At 38.5% G+C, this 26,379-nt stretch overlaps 1 protein-coding gene across 4 annotated transcripts in view; it reads right to left on the bottom strand.

The window, feature by feature from the left end:
- The window catches only part of CCAR1 (cell division cycle and apoptosis regulator 1), a 55,162-nt gene extending 30,050 nt beyond the window's left edge, over positions 1-25,112 (bottom strand). For 2 of the 4 annotated variants that reach the window (XM_004280810.4, XM_033407610.2), the window contains exons 1-10: positions 24,816-24,995; positions 23,620-23,745; positions 12,553-12,725; positions 12,095-12,139; positions 9,726-9,758; positions 7,063-7,256; positions 4,955-5,069; positions 4,666-4,858; positions 1,947-2,076; positions 1,528-1,689 (exon numbers count right to left, since the gene is read on the bottom strand). In XM_004280810.4, the coding sequence (XP_004280858.1) occupies positions 1,528-1,689; positions 1,947-2,076; positions 4,666-4,858; positions 4,955-5,069; positions 7,063-7,256; positions 9,726-9,758; positions 12,095-12,139; positions 12,553-12,725; positions 23,620-23,692 (1,118 nt within the window). In that variant the 5' untranslated portion in view covers positions 23,693-23,745; positions 24,816-24,995. Of the gene's footprint in view, positions 1-1,527; positions 1,690-1,946; positions 2,077-4,665; positions 4,859-4,954; positions 5,070-7,062; positions 7,257-9,725; positions 9,759-12,094; positions 12,140-12,552; positions 12,726-23,619; positions 23,746-24,815; positions 24,996-25,093 lie in introns of those variants that run through there. The other 2 variants (XM_049697212.1, XM_033407609.2) reach the window with 2 other exon arrangements.
- Between the last annotated feature and the right edge of the window lie 1,267 nt (positions 25,113-26,379).

The following is a 26,379-nucleotide window of genomic DNA, read 5'->3' as shown; positions in this document are numbered from 1 at the left end:
AAGGAGAAAGACAGCTGCTCAATTTATATCCTAAGTATCAGCTCCTCCCAGAATAGCATTCTAGACTGGGAACAGATGAGTTTAAAAGCAGAGCTGCTCTAGTTAATATTTCTGGGGCTGGAGAAGTGGTTTTGTTTCCAATGAATTTCTCTGAAATATGCAGACAAGATATTTTTTAAGTATACAAGTAAACACGGGTAACAAGAAAACTAGTAAAAATTAAGAATAGTTGATGATTTGACCACATGCAAGAGTAAATGAACATCTACTACATTAACAATTAAGTAAAGTCATCAAGCAAGATTTTTTTGGGCACTGAGTAGCTTAAATACTACACTGATTTACTCAATCTAGAACTGAATAAATAGAAATTTTAACTTTTTTTTTTTTTTTTTTTTGGCGGTACGCGGGCCTCCCACCGCTGTGGCCTCTCCCGCTGCGGAGCACAGGCTCCGGACGCGCAGGCTCAGCGGCCATGGCTCACGGGCCCAGCCGCTCCACGGCATGTGGGATCTTCCCAGACCGGGGCACGAACCCGCGTCCCCCGCATCGGCAGGCGGACTCTCAACCACTGCGCCACCAGGGAAGCCCGAAATTTTAACTTTTGTAGGCCAGTATTATGAAAATTATTATACTTTGCTGAAATGCAGCAATACCCTCTCAAGACACTGCGCACAGTTATTTGTTCCTATGCCGAACAGCTTTAAACACTATTAATGATTCATTTTTCTTATTTTACTGTAAATTTGTTTTTTCCATCTATTAATTTATCTTACACACAATTGCCAGCCCCAAGACCTTTAGATGATTCTTCCTCTCCATTAGAGCAAATTAGTCATTTACCAATTTGCCTCTACATGAATTAGGATTTTCCAGCTATTACCTAGTTGGTCACCACATCCCAACCACCACTGAGTATCTACAACTGCCATACACTGGGTTATAAGTGCTTTAGATACATGAAATCAACTCAACCTCACAATAATTCTGCTAGTTGATATAAGTTCCATTTCACAAGTGAAGCTCAGAAATTCTTGGTAACTTTCTACTGACCTCTGATTTCAAAGGCTAAAAAATGTATTGATGTATACACACGTGTTTATGTTACGTGTCTTGTGAGTATATATGTAGACCTGTGTTTCTATTATACTACATGGCCACAGCTAACTTAAAATAATTGGTTACTACTGTATCATTACTTCATCATACATAATGAACTATGTAAGCCCTTAGTAAAGTTATCAATAAATCTGAATCTTAAATAATTTTACCTTTAAGGAACTACTCCATTACAGAGGGGCTGCCTTTTTCAGTGGCTGGTATCTTTAATGAGTGTATGAAAATAATGCACTCTTGCAACTAAAATGCTACTTCAAATGCATTTCTGCCCTTATATAACTAAGAGCACCAAATGTCAGGAAATGAAAGTTGTAAGAAAAATATCTCTCAATGTATCACATTCCTCCAAATTACACAAAATTATGAAATTAGTAATTTAAGAAAACAATGGGGAAAAAAAGAACTTACCAATCTAAAGAAAACTTTGAAAACTGAACTGTGTAACGTGGAACAACACGTCGAACTCTCCGAGGTGACCGTTCTCTCTCTCTTCGAGGAGATCTCTCCCGGGAACGTTTTCTCTGAGGAGATCTTTCTCTGGATCTACGTCTTTCTCTCTCCCTTTCACGACTTAAAGCAAATTTTTCTAAAATTACTATTATTTCTGGCATTACTGAAGAGTTCTTTAGTGAAATAAATGTCACAGGTAATATAAGCAAAAATCCACAGTATACATTTTTAATAACTTTTTGAAAATTGTGGTAAAATATAAATAATATAATAAACTTACCATTTTAACCATTTTGAAGTATACAGTTCAGTGGCATTAAGTGCATTCACACTGTGCAACCATCACCACCATCAAAAGTATACTTTTAAAAACATACCTTCGGTCATCTTTTCTGTTGGGCACTTGATCCCCTCTGTCATTTCTTCCTGAAAATCTGGATGGTGGATCTAACCTTCGTGCTGGTTGTGGCTGTGAAACTATACGGACAGGAGGTTGCAATAAACCAGCTTTAAAAGACACAGAAAAAGATGTTTTAATTTATTTAAATGAAGCTCAAAAGCATTACTTGGTCAAATTTTATACAGAAAAATTTGGCTAATATTTTAGGTTTTGTGACCCATAAATGGTAAATGGTAGAGACCATCTGCATATTTGTATATTTTAAAATAATTGTTTAAAAATGTAAAAACCATTTTTAGCTCAGGGACCATAGAAAACCAGGCCACAGACCAAATCCAAGAGGTGTAGTTTGCCAATCTCTGACCTACAGATATTAAACCAAAGACCGCTATACAACAAGACATTCGCAGAACACCAAAGTATCATCCAGACATTATCCACACAAAGAAAAAGAACCTCTATAATGGAGAGATCTACGGCCACCACTTGACCAAGTAATCAAATTTAACATCAATAACAGTAGAAGAATCTAACTACACGTGCCTTCTAGTATGATGCAGTATGAATTAGAAAACATCACCTATAATGTAGTCTTGCCAAAAGCCTTTAGACTTAACTTCTAGTTTATAGTTTATATGGCAGAGTGAGAAACAAGGTGAAAATAAAATAAGGAATCAAGACAAATCCAGAACACAACATTCCGAAAGAATCTACAAGTCAACTAGACCAATTTCTTAAAAAGTCAATGTTATAAACGAAGAAACAAAAAGTGGGAAACCATTTTGGAATAAAAAAGACTAAAGAAACATAACCAGATACAACACATGAAACTTGACTACCTTTTCGTTTAGGAAACAAAAAACAACCTTTTTAAAAGACATTTCGGAGACAACTGGGGAGGTCTGAATATAAACAGGGTATCTAAATGCTTCTTCTTAGAAGTGACAGTAGATTCTGGTAATATAGGAAAGGATTCTCTTTTAGGAAAGGCATGCTTAATATAAACAGGGGTGAAATGTCATAATGCTTGCATTATGACCACTCACAGCAGTGTTTTCAGAAAACAAAAACTAGAAACAATCCAAACGTTTAGCAAAGAAAAACATATAAACTGTACAATATTCATACAATGGAATATTGTACAACAGTCATACAATGGAATATTGTGCAATAATGAAAACAAAGAAACTAGAGCCACATGGAATAAATATGAAAAACTTTAAAACATAATGTTGAACAAAAGTCTTACAGAAAAGATTCTATAGGTGGAATCACACATTATGTAAAATTCAAAAACAAACAAAACTAAAGTATATTTATGAACATGCATACTTAGAGTAAAACTATTAAAAAAGAAAAATAGTTAACAAGTAGTGATTACACGCGTGCTCATTTTAATAGCTCATTACACTGAAATCTGTTTTGTAACTTTGCTATATTTGTGTCAATTTATGATAAGAGAAAATGCCACAATTACATTTTAAAAAAATACCAATTAAGCAGACTTCTGCTAAAGTCAAGGCTATCATTTTTAATATTATTTTGATAAGAAAACGTACAGAGTTTCAAATTATCAATTTGCAAAAGAAAATTTAAAACACAGCTCAGGGCTTCCCTGGTGGTGCAGTGGTTAAGAATCAAACTGCCAATGCAGGGGAAACGGGTTTGAGCCCTGGTCCGGGAAGATCCCACACGCCACGCAGCAGTTAAGCTCATGCGCCACAACTACTGGGCATGCGCTCTAGAGCCCGCGTGCCACAACTACTGAAGCCTGCATGCCTAGAGCCCGTGCTCCGCAACAAGAGCAGCCAATGCAATGAGAAGCCCGTGCACCGCAATGAAGAGCAGCCCCTACTCGCCACAGCTAGGGAGAAACCCGCGTGCAGCAACAAAGACCCAATGCAGCCAAAAATAAATAAATTAAAAACAACAACAACAACAAAAAAAACCCGCACACAGCTCAGGGACTTCCCTGGTGGCGCAGTGGTTAAGAATCAGCCTGCCAATGCAGGGGACACGGGTTCCAGCCCTGGTCTGGGAAGATCCCACATGCCGCGGAGCAACTAAGCCCGTGCGCCACAACTACTGAGCCTGCACTCTAGAGCCCGCGAGCCCAAACTGCTGAAGCCCATGTGCCTAGAGCCCGTGCTCCACAACAAAGAGAAGCCACCACGATGAGAAGCTCGTGCACCACAACGAAGAGTAGCCCCCACTCTCCGCAACTAGAGAATCCTGTGGGCAGCAACGAAGACCCAATGCAGCCATAAATAAATTTATTTAAAAAAATAAAAAGAAAAAAATAAAACACAGCTCATTTATTTGATGCACTATGGTTCAATGAGTAAAGTGCTGCCACCAGATTCTACATGTATATAAAATGTTATGTTCATTAAGAAAATAAGACTCAAAACATTTTCTTCTGTAAATGATAAGATGCCAATAGGGGGACAGGGGATTATTAGTTTTGATATTTAAGTTCACAAAGAGTACGTCTTTGAATAAGAGAAATAAAATAAAACACTTCCAAATCGCTATACAAGTAGAAGTGCTTAACACAAGATATTTAAGTTTCCTTTCAAGTATTCTGGAAGTTCCTGCCTTTTTTGTAATTAATACCATACTCTCATTATTTCAATAACCGAACATTTGTGTGTTAGTCTGAACCCTAAAAGGAAAAGATACATTGCATGTAATACCTTTCTGCTGTGGCTGCTGTAATAAAGGCTGGGGCTGTGTCTGCAATAGTGGCGTAATAGAGGCTGCTGAAATCTGTGCCTGCAGCAGTGACTGGGGCTGGGGCTGAGCCTGAACACCAAATGTCGTCTGTGGTGCAATTGGCTGAAGTACGGCAGGAGGAGTCTTCAGTAAAGGTTGGGTTTGCGACTGATTCTTAACAAAAATAAAGAAAAAAAATTTTTAAAAAGAAAAATCTTTGTAAATTGGAAGACCCAACCACCAAGTTTTCATAATACCTATTTTATATACCTGATTTGGTAGTGTTTGAATTCTTTGTGCATTCCATTTAAAAGGCATATTGGGATTATACGTAGCTTCAACCAATACTCTGTCACCCGCTTGGGGGGTTTTCCCTTTGACAGCGCTAAAAAAAAATTAAGGTAAATACAAACACAATTAGAAGAGATTCCTCCAAAAAAGATTTATATATTTAGCATTTTAAAGTAAACTATACCAGAAATGGAAGCCTAAAAAGCTCTTTTAAAAAATAGACATACCTCCTAGACTTATTTTTAGAACTGATCATGTTTCAACCTTGCTTTATAAACCGTTTCAAGTGTAAGAGATAATTTTCTACCCTGTATCCTCCTAATAGTGTGTCCCTCCCTCTAAAGCACTTTCTTTTATAACCCAAGAGTAAGATTTGCCTTGGGCTTTGGAAAGAGAGAAATGCAGAAAAGATGGAAAACAGGAGACCCACTTGTACAGAAAAAGCTTATATAGTAATTAAACTTAATTTCCCAAAGTATTTCTAAGGAAGCTAATTAGAAATACATTTGAAATAACTAAGGAAATATATATTTCCTGCAACCACCACAACACTAACAAAATACTATTTCAAATCCATTGATTAGTCATTTATTCTGTTTTTTAAAATAAATTTATTTAATTAATTAATTAATTTTATTTTTGGCTGCGTTGGGTTTTCGTTGCTGGGCGTGGGCTTTCTCTAGTTGCGGTGTGTGGGCTTCTCACTGTCGTGGCTTCTCTTATTGCAGAGCACAGGCTCTAGGTGCGCAGGCTTCAGTAGCTGTGGCACATGGGCTCAGTAGTTGTGGATTGTGGGCTGTAGAGCACAGGCTCAGTAGTTGTGGTGCATGGGCTTAGTTGCTCCACGGCACGTGGGATCTTCCCGGACCAGGGCTCGAACCCGTGTCCCCTGCATTGGCAGGTGGATTCTTAACCACTGTGCCACCAGGGAAGCCCAAGTCATTTAATCCTATCATTTTTTCAACTAAAATATTTTACATACATGTCATTAGATATGTCAAACAGAAGATTAAATTTTAAAAGGCACATGACTATTTCAATTTTTTTTTTTTTTTTTTTGCGGTACGCGGGCCTCTCACTGTCGTGGCCTCTCCCGTTGCGGAGCACAGGCTCCGGACGTGCAGGCTCAGCGGCCATGGCTCACGGGCCCAGCCACTCTGCGGCATGTGGGATCTTCCCGGACCGGGCACGAACCCATGTCCCCTGCATTGGCAGGCGGACTCTCAACCTCTGCGTCACCAGGGAAGCCCCTTCATTTTTTTTTTTTTTTTTGCGGTACGTGGGCCTCTCACCGCCGTGGCCTCTCCCGCTGCGGAGCACAGGCTCAGGACGCGCAGGCCCAGCAGCCACGGCCCACGGGCCCAGCCGCTCTGCGGCATGCGAGATCCTCCCGGACCGGGGCACAAACCTGCGTCCCCTCAACCGGCAGGCGGACCCCCAACCACTGCGCCACCAGGGAAGCCCAACCCCTTCCATTTTTAATCTCACTGTAAGTCTGCTCATGAATAGCTAGAAATGTAAACTCACTCCTACAAAACATTTATAAAGAATTCATGATGACTACTTTGTTCAATGATAAAAAGATATCTTCAGTCACATTCTCCATCAAAAAATGTCACAGGGGACTTTCCCTGCTCGCACAGTGGTTAAGAATCTGCCTGCCAGTGCAGGGGACATGGGTTTGAGCCCTGGTCTGGGAAGATCCCACATGCCACAGAGCAACTAAGCCCGTGCGCCACAGCTACTGAGCCTGCGCTCTAGAGCCCGCGAGCCACAACTACTGAGCCCGTGTGCCTAGAGCCTGTGCTCCACACCAAGAGAAGCCACCGCAATGAGAAGCCCACGCACCACAACGAAGAGTAGCCCCCTGCTCGCCACAACTAGAGAAAGCCCATGTGCAGCAACGAAGACCCAATGCAGCCTAAATTAATTAATTAATTAAAAAAAATGTCACAGGTACAGGTTGAATGATTAAAGCAGAAAATTAGAGCTAAACCATAATTCCATGCCACAGTTAAGTAGGTGTCTTATCAATATACTTAATGCTAAATACAAGAAGGCATTTGTCAACACCTAATGAAGTTTACCTAAGCTGAAAGAATACATCTTCATCCACAAATCCAAATGTATCGTGTAGTTTTGTAACCACCCCTGTAAAAACACGCTGTTTCTGAGGTTGTGTCTGTTGCTGACTGGACCTTGGTGTTGGATATGATACAGTTATCTGAGCTGCTGGTTGAGGAGTTGACAAGCTAAGGCTTGTAGGCAGTCCGACAGCCGGCTATAAAACAAAATCAACACCAAATTAAGGTAATGATATGAAGCAGTCTAGAACTTAAAACTAGTTAAAAATAGCTCAAAATGCTAAAAACAATTTGAAGTTAGAAAACACATACGTACACCTTGAAGATGAAAATCAAGTCTGAAAAATTACGTTATTTTTGATCGATTTCATGATTAAGTTCCCTCAGATGAAAGTTTCCCCAGGACGTTTCAGGAAAAAGTCACCACAGTGCAATGAGTTAAAAAAAACACCTCATACTCTAGCCCCCTCTTAGAAATTCAAAATCCATAATGGCATAACAAAGACTCAGGAAAGTCCTAGATAATTGAAATAAGTCAGAGAAAGACAAATATATATATGATCTCACTTATATGTGGATCCTAAAAAAAACAAAGAATTCATAAAAACAGAAAACAGATTGGTGGCTGCCAGAGGAGGGGGTGTGGTGGGGGAAATGGGTGAAGGTGGTTGAAAAGTACAAACTTCCAGTGGGGATGTAACGTACAGGATGGTGATTACGGTTAACAATACTGTATCCTACATTTGAAACTTGCTAAGAGAGTAGATCTTGAAAGTTCTCATCAGAAGAAAAAAGAAATTCACTTACAAGAGGTGATGCACGTTAACTAAACTGACTGTGGAAATCATCTCACAATATATATGTATTATTAAATCATGCTGTACACCTTATACTAATACAATGTTATATGTCAATTATATCTCAAACTGGGAGGAAAGGTAACACTTTCATTGGTCTCTTCTGACATAATCAAACATGAATAACAACATATTACTGATTAAAACTTCTGTATGTAAACAGAAATAAAACCATTAAAAAGAAAGGATCATCTGATTCTTCAACTCAAATGAATTCCATAATTCGTTTTACACCTGCCCAATAAAGCAAGTCTCTAAGTTCTACAATTAAAAAAAAAAGTTAAGTCCTATATATATATTAAAGGAACTCAGCATTTCTTAAACTGTAGCCACAAAATTTTCTCACAAAGTTTCTTTAACATAATAAGACAAGACACTAATGCTTTATGGGCACACTTTGGGAAGTGTTATTCTAAGCAAAGACTAACTTTTACAGCTTTTCTATTCAGTCTGAAAATCCTACTATTGGAGATTGAAAATAGGACATAGGTGTTCATCAATTTTAGTTCTGTTTTTTTTTTTTGGTTGTGCAGCATGTGGGATCTTAGCTCCCTGACCAGGGATCAAACTCACACCCCTTGCAGTGGAAGCACAGAGTCTTAACCACTGGACCACCAGCGAAGTCCCAATTTTAGTTCTTTAATAAATACAAAGTGAGGTTTATTTCTCAACTGAAGTATACTTTATTTTTTTAAAGTAACTAACAGGTTCAAGACTATACAGGTACAAAAGGTTATACAGTAAAAAGCTTTTCACCTATTCCTGTTCCTTAGCTACCTAGGTTCCCTATCCATGGGGCAATCACTGTCTCCAGTTACTATTAGAAGTTCTGCTTTCTTTTTAACAGTTGCATACACCAGGGGTCAGTGAACCACAACCCACGGGCCAAATCCAGCCCACAGTTTATCATCTTTACACAAACTTACAAGCCAAGGGTCGTTTTTACACTTTTTTTTTTCTTTTTAGGTTGCGGCGTGTGGCTTGCGGGATCTTAGTCCCCCGACCAGGGATCGAACCCAGGCCCTTGGCAGTGAAAGCACAGAGTCCTAACCACTGGAGTACCAGGGAATTCCCAGTTTTTACACTTTTAAAGAACTGTTTAAAAAGAAAAAAAAAAAAGCAACATAGACTGTAAGTGGTCCACAAAGCCTAAAGTAGCATTACATATCGAAAGTTGACAAACTTTTTAATGTTGCTGAAAAATCAAGCTGATAATGCAACACAATAACTCACCTCCTAAGGTCAAAGTAAAAGATATAACATGTACAAAAACATTCTTAAAAATACTAGCTACAAAGAAAATGTAAAAGCCAAAATCAGTATTAAATTTAAAATAAGACCTCATATTTATTCAAACTAGATCACAGCAGGAACAGCAATCAAACAGCATAAAAGAAAAAACAAAAACATGTTTTCCATCTTTATTTAACATTATATTGCTAAAACTATTACATGAATCCAACAAATATTCATCTTTAAACCTTGAAAGAGGGAGTTCCCTGGTGGTCCAGTGGTTAAGACTCTGCACTCCCAATGAAGGGGGCCCAGGGTTCGATCTCTGGTTAGGAAACTAGATCCCATATGCCACAACTAAGAGACCGCATGCTGCAAGTAAAGATCCCTCATGTCACAATGAAGATTCCGCACGCGGCATGCCGCAACTAAGACCCGGCACAGCCAGATAAATAAATAAATAAATATATTAAAAAAAAAAAAAAAAAACCCTGAAAGAAAACCTAGAACAGGAATAAAACTTTGGTCTACTTTTCATTCAGATATTCATAAGAAATAAAGTAATGCCAAACTAACCTGTGTTAACAGGGTCTGCTGAGGTTGCTGCAACTAAAAACAGGAAAAACAAACAAAAGCAGTAAAGATAAAAGAATCAATCAGAACTGCTGTTTCACAGATGTTTTACAAAAGGAAAAATTCCTATTAAATAAGTACTTTATTTCTAATTAAGAAATATGTGAAAAGTAACAGAGGTCATTAGGTATGAGGTTTCCTACAACTATTTTTAACAACTGCAGACTTTAAATATAACTAACTCATTCAATAATGATAAAGAATTTTTTTTTTTGTTATTTCAGAGGAATAACACCCACCAAAAAACCCCACAAGTCCCTAGAGGGGTAAATTTCTACTTCTGCCCCATATTAATTACCATGCTACAGAAATGATTCAATATCATCCGTAAGCTACCTGTATCAAAAATATTACTCACTGTCCAATTTATATATATCCCTCTAATATGAGAAGCAGTCCTTACAGTCAGACTTGCCAAAGGTATGGGGACCATAAAGGACCATACACCCTGACATAGTTTCTCTGGCAATAGCAAAGTATAACATTACCAGAAAGCAAAAGGAATTGGTGGGAAGGGGGAAATTTTAAAACTCTGGAACAGAAGTAAACTTTCTGAAGCCTCAGGACTGTGTCTGTATTAACCATCAGGAGGGTCTCCAAAGAAATACTTATCCCTGCTTGCTCCCTGTCATCCTTCAGCATTCTTTTCAAGCTGCCCAGCTTGGAGTTGTCTATCATGCACTAGTGTCCCATGGTTACAGCTAGAAAAGCAGGAATCTCCTGATGATGCTTAATAGCTTGAGGAAAAGGTCTTTTTTCCTACTGCCCAGGTAAGCAGTCTGAGAACATGGGCGTCATTTCTGTGTTTGTGGATATCCTGGTCAGGGTAAGATTTGGACTTAGGTAAGATTTCCCTTGAGACATCCTTAATGCTTATTAGCTTCTAACTAGTGTTTTAAGCCCAATGGCAGAATCTGAAGATCACAGTTCTTCTGTTCATGACTTCTTATTTACTATGACTAATAAGCTTCCCAATAAATCTTTGTCAGACTTAAAAATAAGCTAGGAGAAAACAATCTATATGACATTCTAATTCAAAACACTGTTTACCTAGGTCGACATGTATTAAAGGTTAAATCTATCAAATTTCCATTTTTCTGTAAGTTAAGAATGGATGAATAATGGCATTTTTTTAGGGCAACAACATTTGAGTATTGCCATTTTCATGTGGTTCAAAATAAAACACAGGCTTTAATAATGTATTTCCTAACAGTACTAAAATAAGTCTAAGGGTATCTGAAAACAAGATAGCCAACTTGGACCCCAATCTCTTATCAATTTTTTAGAAGTTTAAAGCAATTATTAGTGGGATACTATAATCTTCAGGGCAAATGAAATGCTTCTGAAACCTAACAGGCAAGGATGAAATTGGGGCATGGATCTAGGGACAAGTGTTAATGGATTGAGAAGCCTCTTGTTTCTCCACAGTGTCTCTGGATCCAAGTTTTTGGTCCTTGTCTCTTGTATCCCTTTTTCCTCTCCTGACTGCTATACTTTCCTGAAGCTTCCTTAATGGCACTGGGAAGGGACAAAGACTACCTCTTAACCCTGGAAAACCTAGAATGGGTGCTTAGACTGGAACCCATCTAGATTTGAGCAAGTCAAACTCTTCTTTGCTTGATATGCTTCTCCTTGGGTTCACTTTGTTACCTCTTTCTACCATCCCAGATATAATAACCCTTGAAGAATATGATTAGAGTATAAGCTTAGGGAAAAGGAGCCAAAGAAACTTTTAGTCTAAGTAAGGAGTTTTCAAATTGTTCAAATGTGCCTTGGGAATAGGGGTGAGAACTACAAGGGGAGGCTTCCTCCCATTTTCAACATTATTTTTATATTTTATATATTAGGTTTCAATACACAATTTCATTAGGGGAAAAAAAGGCAGGGTTCCATTGTTTTAAATAAATACAGGCTGAAAGCCAAAGGTCTGTCTACGGTTTAGCTTCAAACGGGAAAAAGGAGCTTTTCATTTTCACATGTGGTCCAGTACAGCACAGTAGGGCTAGAGGTTTCAAATAAGAGTACTAGGCCAAAGACTCATTAATAGAGTGATTCTTTCCAGATTCTTCTGCATGCTTTCTTAGAAACATGTGACAAGGACTGGCTACTAGATGAGGATTTGAGTCTTCAGGACCTCTCTCCTGTCCTCCTCTCCCTTGGAGACATTCCGTTTTACCTACCACATTTCCTCCACCCCAAAAGAATTCAAATCACACATTAAGGTTACTGATGGGAAATAAAATCTACAAAAATTCAGTTGGAACAAATGACTTTTTAAAAATCAGTTTTTAACATGGAAAATATAAACTAACCTGTTGTTGCACACTATACAAGGCCTGCTGAGGTTGTGAATATTGCTGGAAAAAAGATTTTTTAAAGAAAAATATGGACATTAGTTTTAGTCATTCTCAAAAAGCCATATACATATATATATACATTCAAATACATAACCAGAATTAAACTAAAAAGAAATTTTCTGGAACATCTACACTTCATCTAAAATAAACAAAATAATGATTACTTATACTTTGGGATTCATCAAGAATGGAATTTTACTCAAATAATTAAGATACAAGAACTTAAGAATTTTGACTATGCAACTACATCTCTCTGTATGTCCTGGGCATAAAGAATTTTTATCACCAGAATAAAACAATAAGCATAATAGAACCCCACAACTATTCATTCTTTAAAATGTGAAGGTACCTACCCTAGCTACTCAGATTTGAAAGTTCTGCATGTCACATATTAAAACCTATTAAAGATTCACCTGTTGCAATGCTGCTGCTGCAGCTGCAGCTTGTTGCTGCAATGCTGCAGTTTGAGTTAACTGATAGTTTGCTGGGGTTTGTGTAGTAAGGCCTGCTGCTGCCAATGCAGTTTGCTGTGTGTAAATGGTAGGAGATGCTCCAAGGAGTGATGGCTGCTGAACACCCAATGCAGCTAAAATGAGATTAGAAAGAGGGGGAAAAAAAATCAAGATTATTTGGATCCTGTCCAGGAATTTTCAATGAGTGCTTAGTAATGAATTACAGTCTGTCATTGCTTAGTAAAAACCTAAAGAAAAATTTTACTAATGCTTGTTGAATTTAAATGATTCATGCCCCACCTCAGATTCCAATGACTTTATATTAAATATATGCTCAAGTCATGACAGATATAAGAAAACATTAATCTATAAAATTAAACTACAGAATGAACCCAACCAACCTTACCTAGACCAAGTGGCTAAAGTACCCTTGAGAAATATTTTTAGTAAGAAAAGCAGAAAATAAACCATCTTATTTTACTAATCTAGAATGTATTATCTTCAAGCAGATTAGAATCATACATTAAGGGCAGCGCTGCTGGAAGTGACCCACCCTTAAAACATCCTACTGGAGAGAATTTTCATGTACTTCTACTCTATTAAAGAACTGTAAAACTAGGAAACAGACAATAGGAACAGTTTAAAAACACAAAGCACTAAACAGCAGTCTAGCACCGCACTTCCCCAAACTGTATCTCCTAGAGTAATGACTAGCTTCCTGGGACATTAAAGTTTGGGAAAAAGGGGTTCAAGGTTTAAAAAGTTTAGAAAACAGTGAATTAATAAGCACATATTTTTACTGCAGGAATCCTCAGAACCTTTAATATGCCACTAAGCATTGTGAATCTCAAAGAGGTCGCCATAAAAGCAATATTTGCTCATGTAACACTCCATTTTCCAAAGCATCTTGCTTATATCTGAGAATAACTAAAAAAAATGCTGCTCTATAGCTACTAAGTTAATAACCCTACAGAAAGGACAGATTGTGCCTTACAGGAAAAGAACAGAAATCATTAATAAATTAACCAAAGCACCTAGTCTAGAATCTACCAGAAAATCTTTAGAAGTGTGAGGTTCATCATCAATCAGTTGTTTAAGAGTCCAGGTTAATTCTACTCAAAAGTAAAACAAACCAACAAACTTAGGCAAAAATAAACAAACGAATCCCAGAAATCATGTTTGGAATTAATATAAATTACAAATTATCCCCTGCTAAAACACTGATTTTTAAAAATTAAAAAAGGTTGAGGAAAAAAAAAAAAAGAATCTAAGGTGGGGGAAAAAACCTACTGAGTGTCCTGAATACACAATTCTACACCCTTACAACATTAATCTCTTAGTCCCTTTTTTTTTTTTGCGGTACGCAGGCCTCTCACTGCTGTGGCCTCTCCCATTGCGGAGCACAGGCTCTGGACGCGCAGGCTCAGTGGCCATGGCTCACGGGCCCAGCCGCTCCGCAGCATGTGGGATCTTCCCGGACCCGGCCACGAACCCATGTCCCCTGCATCGGCAGGCGGACTCTCAACCACTGAGCCACCAGGGAAGCCCTGTTTTTGTTTCTTAAATTTTTATTGGAGTACAGCTGCTTTACAATGTTGTGTTAGTTTCTCTTGCACAGCAAAGTGAATCAGCTATACGTATACATATATCCCCTCTTTTTTGGATTTCCTTCCCATTTAGGTCACCACAGAGCACTGAGTAGAGTTCCCTGAGCTACAGTAGGTTCTCATTAGTTACCTATTTTATACATAGTAGTACATATATGTCAATCCCAATATCCCAATTCATCCCAATCCCCCTGCCCCAATATGTCTGTTCTCTACCTCTGTGTCTCTATTTCTGCTTCGCAAATAAGTTCATCTGTATCATTTTTCTAGATCTCTCTTGTTTTTAAGGTAAGTCAGACGCCACAGATGGGCAGAAAGGAGAAACCAAGACTAACAAAGTTAATTTAAATAGAAAGAAATGAGGAATGTCTTAACACCAACGTAAATTCAAAATGAAGTTAACTGCAGTGAGAATGGAGATAATGGTAATGAAACTAGGGCACAGGTTCTAACCAGTAGTTCCTGTTAACCTTCTGAAACTGTGTGTAAAATTACAGACAAGAAAGTCCAAAGCTTTCATCAGATTTTCAAAAGGATAACGGACCCAAAAAAGGTTAAGAACCACTGTTTTAGGATAACAGAAGCAAAATTCTCTTGTAAACACAAGACAGGGAAAGAACCTAGGAAAAATTATTAGTATTTAAAATTCTTAGATTGGGATGTTCTGCACTTGACAAAAGTAACATCTTGTGATTCAAGTACCATATCCGCATGCATCTCCTTCACCCACCTGAGCTCTGACCTCAGATCTGCTGGTACCAATTTCCAGAACACTGGAAAGTACTGATAGCTGCCACAGAAGGGCTCAGGGCTAATATCTCAGAAAGAGCTCTTTTTTTCCTACACAGCATTTAGTAAGCGGGATGATAGCTGATATCCACAATCTCTTTTCCACTGCTGACAGTCAATGTGATGAATTAGAAACTACAAAGCAGACTGATTGGTAGGAGAACTTTATGGGAAGGAAATTGACATTGTAGTAGTTGCTGCACACTACTAGCTAGTTAATTCAAATTTTGTGAAATCACTGTGCATGTGGTTGTGGCTTTTATATGTCTGTATAATGTAGCTCTCTTTAAAATCATTTACCTTTGCGATTTTAACCTCAATAAAGTACATTTCATTAAAATTTATTAATGCTCCTCTTTTTTGTGGCTATGTAAGAAGGTATCCTTGAATACCTGTTCATAGCATTCTCCACTCTTCTTGTGAATTTCTATAATCAATATTCTGTAAGATAATTCTATACTTACAAAGTACAAAGGTATGAATCTCTGACTTAATCTTTCTCTCTCCATAAGTGGCCTAACACTTATCAGTTGGAGATTTTTTTCCAATTACCCAGATTGGAACAGTCTGTTCATTTATCTGTACCTGATTCAATATGATTGTTGAAGGTCTCATGGCCCATCTGAAACAGATATACTTATAACTATGTAACAATACTTCCACAGACAAACCTATGAAATGAGCCCTAAATGACCAAAGGCTACCAGAGGTTAATAAGTAAATCTAAGGGGTAAGTTTCCTTAAAGCTTTAAGGACAAATGTAAAATATATTATTTTCTAAAATGTAAAATCAGTTTCATATGACTGAAGCTTTCATTTTATGACATACTAGTAGTTATGACATACTGAATACCAGTGAACACACCATTAAAACACATAAGAGAAACCTGTCCCGTCTGTTGTTCCTTGATCTTATCAAACTCACAAATTTAAAAATCCTTATTACCCTTATACCTAAGATGTATTATCCATCTTTACTAAGATGGGTGATCCTTCTGAAATAATAAAATTCAAAACCTCATATATATATATACACATATGCATAACTGAATCACTTTGCTGTACACTTGAAACTAACACAACACTGTAAATCAGCTATACTTCAATTAAAAAAAAAACTACTTAGAAGCAACCTTAGGCTAAAAAAACAAAAAATCTCTGGGACTTCCCTGGTGGCACAATGGTTAAGAATCGCCTGCCAATGCAGGGGACACGGTTCGAGCCCCGGTCTGGGAAGATCCCACATGCCACGGAGCAACTAAGACCGTGCGCCACAACTACTGAGCCTGTTCTCTAGAGCCTGCGTGCTGCAACTACTGAGCCCACATGCCTAGAGCCTGTGCTCCGCAAGAAGAGAAGGCATCGCAATGAGAAGCCCAAGCACCGCAACGAAGAGTAACCCCTGCTTGCCGCAACCAGAGAAAGCCCGCACACAGCGACGAAGACCCAACACAGCCAAAAATAAATAAATAAATTTACATAAATAAATAAAAAATAAAAACAAATAAAATAATAAAAAACAAAACTCAAGCTAATCCGAGAAACTTCATTTATTTCATCTTTTGCAAAATTTTTTTAAGGCACTGGTCAAGCAATGCTTTATTCTTCGAAATTTCCATATATCAATATATGTTCAAAAGCAATCTTACACTGTATGGAAAGAAAAACAACATAAAGACGTGGGGGATTCTCTTTATAACTTGTGGATTTACTAAAACACGTATAAACCCAAGTTTTAAACCAAGTGAACAAGTCTCCTAAGTGTCATCTTCAACTCAACATCCTTCCTAAAAAGTGATCTTTAAAGATTAGATTTCATAGAAATTCAAAACTTTTGATGCCCTCATGCACAGATAACTTTCTTACAATCAGACAACTCACTGGTCAAGGCATTGCTATTGCTTTTGAGGTACTATTCTAAGCCCATAACGTACCCAAATAACTGGAAATACTCATTACTTTTTAAGAATTAGAAATTAAGGCATTAAGAATAAGAAATTAAGGGAGTCAAAGGTACAAACTTCCAGTTGTAAAATAAATAAGTCATGGGCATATTAAAAAAAATTAAGGCACAAAATAGTATTTTAAATATAACATATTCTAAATGTTGTAATCTTCTATACTAACCGCACTGTTCAATACACTAGCCACCAGCCATATATGGTTATTTCAATTTAAATTAGTGAAAAGTAAATAAAATTAGAAACTCAGTCCCTCAGTCACATTAACCACATTTCAAGGGCTCAAGAGCTACATGTGGCTAGTGGCTACCATATTAGATAATGAAGACACAGAATATATTCATCATCACAGAAAATTCTACTTAGTGGAGAGAACTGTTCTATAAAGAAGAGGCAAAGCCTTAAATAAGTCAGTGTTATATGGGAGTCTCTATAAAGATTAATAGCCTGGCAGACAACAGCTCTTCCACTCTCTTGAAGTCCCATGGAAGTGATGACTAGTGATCCTGGCCATAATCTCTTCTAGCTACTACTCAAGTATGTTGGTCAACACTCCCAGGAAGTTAAAGACACTATTTGTAACGTCATGATTTCTTCCATCCTTGAATGCCTCAGACATCTACCTAGTTTTCAACTCCATTTCTTTCAACGAGTTTTGTATCACCCAAAGTTAATATTCCAACTTTCAATGTTACTTCCAATACATTTTCAGCTATAATAGACCAAAATTATTCATAAAACACATAGTGCAAGAGAAGCCACAAATGCATAAACATGAGTTGCACACTCAACTAAGGATAGAGAGACGGGCACTCACTGGTTTGGTATGTTGATGCAGCTCTCACTGGATGAGAGCACAAATAAGGCAAGCTCAGAGGATAAGGGAGAAAATATGTACTAACAATGAGGCTTAACCTTAACAGATTTCTGTGCATTTTTTTTTTTTTACTCTTAGAACAATGTTTTGGAGACAGTTTCTTGTTACATAGCACTAGTAGTGTTTAACAAGAGTTAAGCCCACACCAATAGCAATCTTTTTGGCCATGCTGGCTTGCAGCATCTTAGTTCCCTTACCAGGGATCAAACCTGGGCCCCGGCAATGAAAGTGGGCAAAGCGCCGCATCCTAACCACTGGACAGCCAGGGAATTCCTGCAATCTTCTTTTTCTACCAAATGAGTTGGAAATATCCAGCTCTATCAAGAGATAACGAATATAAGTATACATAGTACATCAGCTATTATTTGTTTGAAAAGGATCATGAATCTTGCAGTTTAACAATTTGAACTTCTGACTCAAGAGATAAGGGTTTTAAAAGACAACCAGTGGGCCAGATTAAAGAGGTAGAAAAAATGACGTCATATTTTACGGAAGCGTCTTTAGTGTTCATCAACAAATGAATGGATAAAGAAGATATGGGGTATACATATACAATAGAATACTACTCAGCCATAAAAAAGAATGAAATCTTGCCATATGCAGCAATATGGATGGACGTGGAAGGCATTATGCTAAGTGAAGTAAGTCAGACAGAAGACAAATACTATACGATATCACTTATCTGTGAAATCTAAAGAATACAACAAACCAGTGATTATAACAAAAAAGCAGGTTCACAGATACAGAGAACAAACTAGTGGTTACCAGTGGGGAGAAGGCAGGGATGGGTAAGATTGGGGTGGGGGAGCGGGAGGTACAAACTACTGAGTGTAAGATAAGCTAACAAGGACATATAGTACAGCACAGGAAATATAACCAATATTTTGTAATAACTTTAAATGAAGTGTGACCTTTAAAATTTGTACAGGGGAGACTTCCCTGGCAGTCCAGGGGTCAAGACTCCATGCTTCCAATGCAGGGGGTGCAGGTTCCATCCCTGGTCAGGGAACTAAGATCCCACATGCTGCATGGCACAGCCAAAAATAAATAAAATTTTTTAATTAAAAAAAAAAAATTTGTATAGGGAATTCCCTGGCAGTCCAGGTTAGTACTGGGTGCTTTCATTGCCATGGGTCCGAGTTCGATCCCTGGTCAGGGAACTAAGATCCCTTAAGTCGCATGGCACAGCCAAAATAAATAAACTAATAAAATAAAATAAAATTCGTATAAAACAATTTTAAATGAAGTCACATTTAAAACAATTGTATTAGCCTCAGTCACCTGTGTTAAAGTACCACATAGCACTATGATCTTAACTCCGGAACTAGTTCATTTTTTTTTGTCTATAGCCAGAATGTAGTCATCTTACAAATGGTCAAAGAAATGGGTGAGAAAATAGGTCTGAATTGGCTAAATCCACCCAAACATTTTAATACTGTTGCAATTATGTACATATACACATGCAAATATTTTGAGTCAAATATACTGAAGATACTCCTAAGTCACTATAATTAATCTACGGGATATTTAAAGATTCAGTCAGTGATTTGCCAGCTCTCTCTCTCAATGTCCCTTTACACGACAGAAAACTGTTAAGCTTTCAAACCTTAAAGCTCTGGTCCCAATTATGACTGTCATTGAATATGTAATACAGCACTTCAGCTAGGAGATAGAAAAGAGGGTAGATATTTAAAAAGAAGTATTTCAGTGTAGGAGATATGAGAAATGAGGCTGGAAATACAGAAGATCCTGAATACCATCTCAAGCAGTTTGAACTGTATTCTAAAAGTCCTTGAAGATATTTTTGACGATGAATAAAAGAACAGAGTAATGGAAGAAACAATAACCACTATTTTGAGGTCCTAACATTGGACTCTTCTGTGACCTTCTGTTGATAAACAAATTTCTTCACTTTTCTGGGCCTCAAATTCTTCATCTGTTAGAAAAAAGAATTGAGACAGAATCTAGTTCAGGGCCCATTCAGCTTTGGAAAGTTCAGTAGTTTAGATAGAAATTATGCTTTAGGAATATCATATCTGACAGACACACTGGAGCTGGGGGAGAAATAATAAGCAACATATCCAGTAAAAGAGGAAAGCAAATAAAAGCAGTGAGAACTTAATAGAGGATAATAAATATAGAGTATGACTAAGTGATACATGGGGAAAAGAGCATCCTGACTTAAGTGAATGATTTACGGTAAGCATCACAGATTAGGATATAAAGCTTTGGGAAAGGTATGGAAGGGCCTGAAAGTTAGGTGAGAGACTTTGGCATAAGATCTGCAAGCAAGAGAAAGCTGATGCGGTTATCTACATGTAAAGTGCAAAGGGCCTAAATGTAAAATAGAGGAATATATTCGAGGCATTTTCAAGGGGGGAAAAAGTCAAGGTTTGATATATGTTTGAATACGGGAAATAAAGGAAAAGAAAATTAAATGACAGACATGTAGAAATTACTAACTCCTTAATTGAACAGACTCAGCATTAAAATTAATCAGAAACAATTCAAATACTGATCTTGGACTTTATGACAGATTTCAGCAATAAAGTGCTAGCGTGCATGCTTTTACTGAAGTTTTTAATCTTATTTTAAATACGTCACCTGTGTGAATGCACTGAAATTTTCAAATCACTGTTAGCTGAGAATTTTCAGAGTTAGTACAAATGCAAGATAACCTTGCTAGAAAATGGAATAGCAAAGCCATTAACTGAACAAAACCACCTTAAGTTATATACGAAAAGGAAACAGTAGTAATTTTTTATATTGCTTTCAGGAGAAAATGAGTCAGATACATAGCCACAAAGATCAAAATATTTCATTTGAACTGAATTATTCAGTTAACCTTTTTCTGTTGCGTGATTATTTGATTTATGACATTGACCTCTGATACTAATATATCTGGCATGCATATATATATATATATATATTTTTTTTTTTTTTTAACTAGAATAAAACAGGTAGCTATACTATTACCCAGATTAAGTCCTTTTAATGTTCTTTGCTGAAATCTTTTCTCAAATTGTAGTTGAAGCTGCCAGGAGAAAACTTAAGGCATTATATACTTAGGCTAAAATGTTCTCCATTGAAATGAGGTGTAAATAAAACTATAAGGTTTTTAAGGTGTAAACAAAATTCTAATTGCCTTAGAGTTGAAAAAAATTCAACTTTGATAGAAATTAGCTTGGCTCTGAGAATCAACTCTAATAAGATAATGATTAGTCACAAAGACTTGAAAATGAAGGTTAGAAAATATTATATCAGGCTTTCAGGAAACAGCTCAAAATATAGCACCTAAAAATTAAATGTTTTAATAAAAACATTGTCAATAGAATTCCACTTAGAAACTACTCCAGGATTTTTGTAAGAAAACTAAGCACAGATGCTAACAAAACACTTGCCTAGGTACTGAAGTCATAATGTATCAATAAAATATCAGATTTTATTAAAAAAAAAAACAATATATATCAGATTTTGAAAAACTGTGATTAATGACAGGTCCCAGAAAATCCATAAATAATTTCCTACAGCACAAATAGAAACTGTTGAGCTTCCCTGGTGGTGCAGCAGTTAAGAATCCGCCTGCCAATGCAGGGGACACAGGTTCGAGCCCTGGTCCGGGAAGATCCCACATGCTGCGGAACAACTAAGCCCGCATGCCTAGAGCCCGTGCTCCGCAACAAGAGAAGCCATGGCAACGAGAAGCCCACGTACCACAACGAAGAAGAACCCCCGCTTGCTGCAACTAGAGAAAGCCCATGCGCAGCAACAAGGACCCAACTCAGCCAAAAATAAATAAATAAACTTATTAAAAAAAAATAGAAGTTTTAAAAACAAACAGTATAGTATACATTTAAGTAATTATAATACAAATGTTAAGAGTTACAGACAATAGAATTCCACCATAACAGCTATTCTACTGGAACAATATTGGTACGAAATTAAAACAAATTATATGCAGAAAAAAACAGGTAAACATGCTTAGTTTACCAAAATACCAGTACACAGCACTTGTTTCTGGACACAAAGTAGCTGCTAATAATTCCTGTTTCAACAAAACTAAGTCATTGGGACTTCCCTGGTGGCAGTGGTTAAGAGTCCTCCTGCCAATGCAGGAGACATGGGTTCGAGCCCTGGCCTGGGAAGATCCCATATGCCGTGGAGCAACTAAGCCCGTGTGCCACAACTACTGACCGTGTGCTCTAGAGCCCACGAGCCACAACTACCGAGCCACGTGCTGCAACTACTGAAGCCTGCGCGCCTAGAGCCCGTGCTCCGCAACGAGAAGCCACCGCAATGAGAAGCCCACACACTGCAAGGAAGAGTAGCCCCCGCTCGACGCAACTACAGAAAGTCCACGCACAGCAACGAAGACCCAACGCAGCCAAAAAATAAATAAATTAATAAATAAATAAATTTATTTAAAAAACTAAGTCATTATCAGGTTCCCCACTATTTAACACAGAGGAGAAATATTTAGATCTGAATAAACATAATCTTTAACTATTATTTCATATTATTTTCAGTTGTCTGCAGAAGTAACTGTTGATCATTTAATCCCTCAAATCAAGAGTAATTAAAATAAAAACCCTAATATATCCATTTCCTTAAAGAGAAAGGTCACCGGGACTTCCCTCGTGGCACAGTGGTTAAGAATCCACCTGCCGATGCAGGGGACACTGGATTGAGCCCTGGTCTAGGAAGATCCCACATGCTGCGGAGCAAATAAGCCCGTGCGCCACATCTACTGAGCCTGCACTCCAGAGCCCGCGAGCTCCAACTACTGAAGCCTGCGCGCCTAGAGCCTGTGCTCCGCAACGAGAGAAGCCACCGCAATGAAAAGCCCGCGCACCACAACGAAGAGTAGCCCCTGCTCGCCGCAACTAGAGAAAGCCTGTGCGCAGCAACGAAGACCCACCGCAGCCCAAAATTAATTAATTAATTAATTAATAGAAAAAGAGAAAGGTCACCTATATAACAAGATAATCATGTCCATCATATTTAGAACACCGAAGTTAGACGATCACATTGTCTCTGCAACTGACCTCAAATAACAAAATTTTAAGTAAAATGCAGCAAAGAACTAGTACCAGGTATGTCATAAATAAAAATATATTCAAATTAACAGAATAAGGTGAAACTTTTCTGGGTACTCAAAGAAACCCAAAATTTCATTCTGTAAACTCCTTAGGAAACTTGCTTTAATTTTCAAACCATAAGTCAAGAAACAGTTAAAAAAAAAAAAAAAAAAAAAGTCTTCCTAAGAGCAATGGGAAGAAATATGGAAACACTTTCAAAGACATATTTTGTTACTTTATTTTGAAAATGACTTTTTGTTGACTTTATTTTGAAAATGTAAATATTCATTTGCTCCTTTTACATCTATTTATCATTTTCCTTTGCTTGATAAATTCTTTAGAGCTGGTGTTTCTACTTTAAATTCAAATAACTGAAAACCAGTCATGTATAGTTTTTATAAAGTATGGATTAATACATTTATTTTTAAGTATAACTTATGAATACTGACACCTTAACATGACAAATGAGGAACCTCTAACATAATTAAACCAATTAATCAATTTAATGTTTGAAAAACTATATATAACTGTCCAAACTGCTGTGTAAAACATATTTTGATAGTTGGTCCATGAATTTTTAAAAGAAGTTTCACAGATAAGCTTAAAACATACAGCATTTGCAAACTTTTTTACAATATTATGCATAGCCTAATTCACATAGTTTTATCTCCAACCCGACATACATCTACAGTACATGTGTTCAGAAGACGACTGACCTGGCTGAGATACCGCAGTGGCTGTAAACTGAGTAGCCCATGGCGGATTCTTCTGTCCTCCAAACTGAGCCATGATAAAAGGGGGAGGGAGAAAACCTTCACTTGTTTGTCTTCTATAGCAGCGATCTATTAAGAAAGGATCCACAGGTTAAAGTTCAACCAAACTACAAATATCACAAAAGTATTATTTTAAAGAAATGTTCAATTTGTCAAGGACATCTTTGTAGGCCAAGTTATTTAACAAGGGGCATATGAACGTCCGATATGCAGGAAAAACATTTCACATCAAGTAGTTCACCAAAAGTACCCAATTTCAATATATGACATTTGGGGTAGACTTACAAGAAAAGCACTTCCTTCTGCGACTACAAACTGTCACATTTAAAGAGAATACCATCTGTTGTTTTCTATCCAATTCTTAACAATAAAAAGTACACAGCCTTACGTTCAAAAGAAATATAGCCTGCGTGTTTCTTTTGGCAATGAGCTGGGGGCTGAAAGTGGAGAAACCAATAACGGAAGCTGGGACGAGACACCGAATAAGGGGATTCAAGAATATCATTTAAATAACGAACATCTTCTTACTTTCTAGAGCAGGGAAGGAACTGGGGGGCTCCTTTTCTCTCCCCTCCCTCGAGGGGAAAGACAGCTGAAATAATGGCTGCCCCTTAAAGAACCATCGCGAAGACCCCTCCACCCAAAATCAAGCCAGAAGAGGCGAAGATCTCAGCCCGCGCACTCCCTTTCCCCCCACTCCTCGGAGAGGCCAGAGCTCTGCCACCCATCTTCCTCCAGCCCTAGCTCCTCGCGGGCCGCAGACCAGGGGAGGCGGAAACCTCCGTCCCACGAGCCAAGGTGAACGCCAAGAAGGGGATACCGAGAGCCCTGATTCCCTTAAGCCCCCGGCGGGGCGGAGAAGGCCTCCATCCCCCAAAAGCCGTGCCGCCGTGAGCGGCCCCGACGTCCCGGACCGCAGCCCAGGAGGCTAAAGCCTCAGCGGCTCGAGAGCTAGGGACGGCGGTCAGCAGTTCCTTCGAGGCCGCCAGCCCGAGGATGAGGCTGATGGTCGCCGGGGACACCCGAGGGGCCGCCGGAAAAAAGCGAGGCGGTGGGGGAGGGGCCGGCCGCGCGGGGCCTGCTCCGACCCGCACAAAAGGGACCGTGTCCCTCCCGTCCCAGTCCCATGAGAGGCCCACCGTCGCCGGCCTACGGACGCCGTGCTACCAAATCGGTCGCTCCCAGCCCTTCCGCGGATCCGACTGGACGTTAAGAACCCCGGCTCAGCCGCCGGCCGCTCCAACCGCGAGGACCAGACCTTCACCTGAACCCGGTCCCGGCTAACACCGAAGCCATTTCAAACCCGTCAGCCTTACGCGCATGCGCCAACTTCCCCCTTTTCCTCCGCGCCTCTCCCCTCCTCCCCATCTCTCCGAGGAACGGCGCTTACGGGCCTGCGTTCTATGTGCGCGCTTACCAGCGAGACTTCAAGGCGCTCACCCCTCATACTAAGCAGCTAGAACTAGAGCGCGCCTAAGAAGGGTTACCTTGGCCTCGCGTAATAATGAGCCTATGTCTCTGCGCAAGCTCAAAGGAAAAGGCTTCCCCGAGTGTGGGAAGGAAAGGAATCGGCGGTCACGTGATCCGATAAGGCTTCCGCCATTTTGTGTTTTTTCGCTTTTTTTTTTTTTTTTGTACAAGTATTTGGGAGAATGGATATATCCAGTGGCATCTGCTAACTTTTTTAAATAATTGAGATGAGATGAAATTCTTTTAACGTATGATTCACTGCTCTAAGTATTTTATGTTGTACAATTCAAGGGCTTTTAGTATCTAAATACGAAAAGCAACCACCATCGCCTCCTCCCTTGAGACAAACCCCTACCCATTAAACAGTCACTGCTTAATCCCTGCTCCCTCCAGCCCCAGGCAGCCACTAATCGGCTTTCTCTGTATGGATCTACCTGTCCTAGACATTTCATATTAATAGAATCATACAACATACGGCCTTTCGTGGCTAGCTTTTGTAATTTACTATATTGTGTCCAAGATTCATGTTGTAGCAGGCATCAGTACTTCATTCGATTTTATAGCTAAAATAATTACCTTTAATGGATAATACCACATTTTGTTTATCCATTTGTCAGTTGATCTTTTGGGTTGTCTCCACTTTGGGGCTATTATGAATAATGCTGCTATGAACATTCACATACAAGTATTTGTTTGAACTCCTGTTTTCAATTCTCTTAGGTTTATACCTAGGAGTGGAATTCTGGGTTACTTGGTAAATTCTATACTGAACTTTTTGAGGAACTGCGAACCTGTTTTCACAGTGACTACACCAGTTTACATTCCCAGGGTTAACAACATAAAGTATCCATTCTATAAATATGGAGTATCTTTCCATTTATTTAGGTCTTTTAAAATTTCTTTCAACATGTATTACGTATTTCAGAGTTCAATTTCTCACATCTCTTTTTTTTCCTGGCCACACCACAGTCTGTGGAATCTTAGTTCCCAGATGAGGGATCGAACTGGCCCTGCCAGTGGAAGCGTAGAGTTGTAACCACTGGACCGCCAGGGAATTCCCCCCAAGGTCAGTTTTTAAAAGATTACTGTTTTAATACATCACTCATGGGACTTGGCCCAGGTTTGGTCCCTGGTCAGGGAACTAGATCCCATATGCTGCAACTAAGAGTTCACATACTGAAACTAAAGATCCCACACATGGCAACACAGATCATGCATGTCGCAACTAAGACC

The sequence above is a fragment of the Orcinus orca genome, chromosome 14 (genome assembly GCF_937001465.1).
Source record: "Orcinus orca chromosome 14, mOrcOrc1.1, whole genome shotgun sequence".
NCBI lineage: Eukaryota > Metazoa > Chordata > Mammalia > Artiodactyla > Delphinidae > Orcinus > Orcinus orca.
This window is presented reverse-complemented; position numbering and strand designations above follow the sequence as displayed.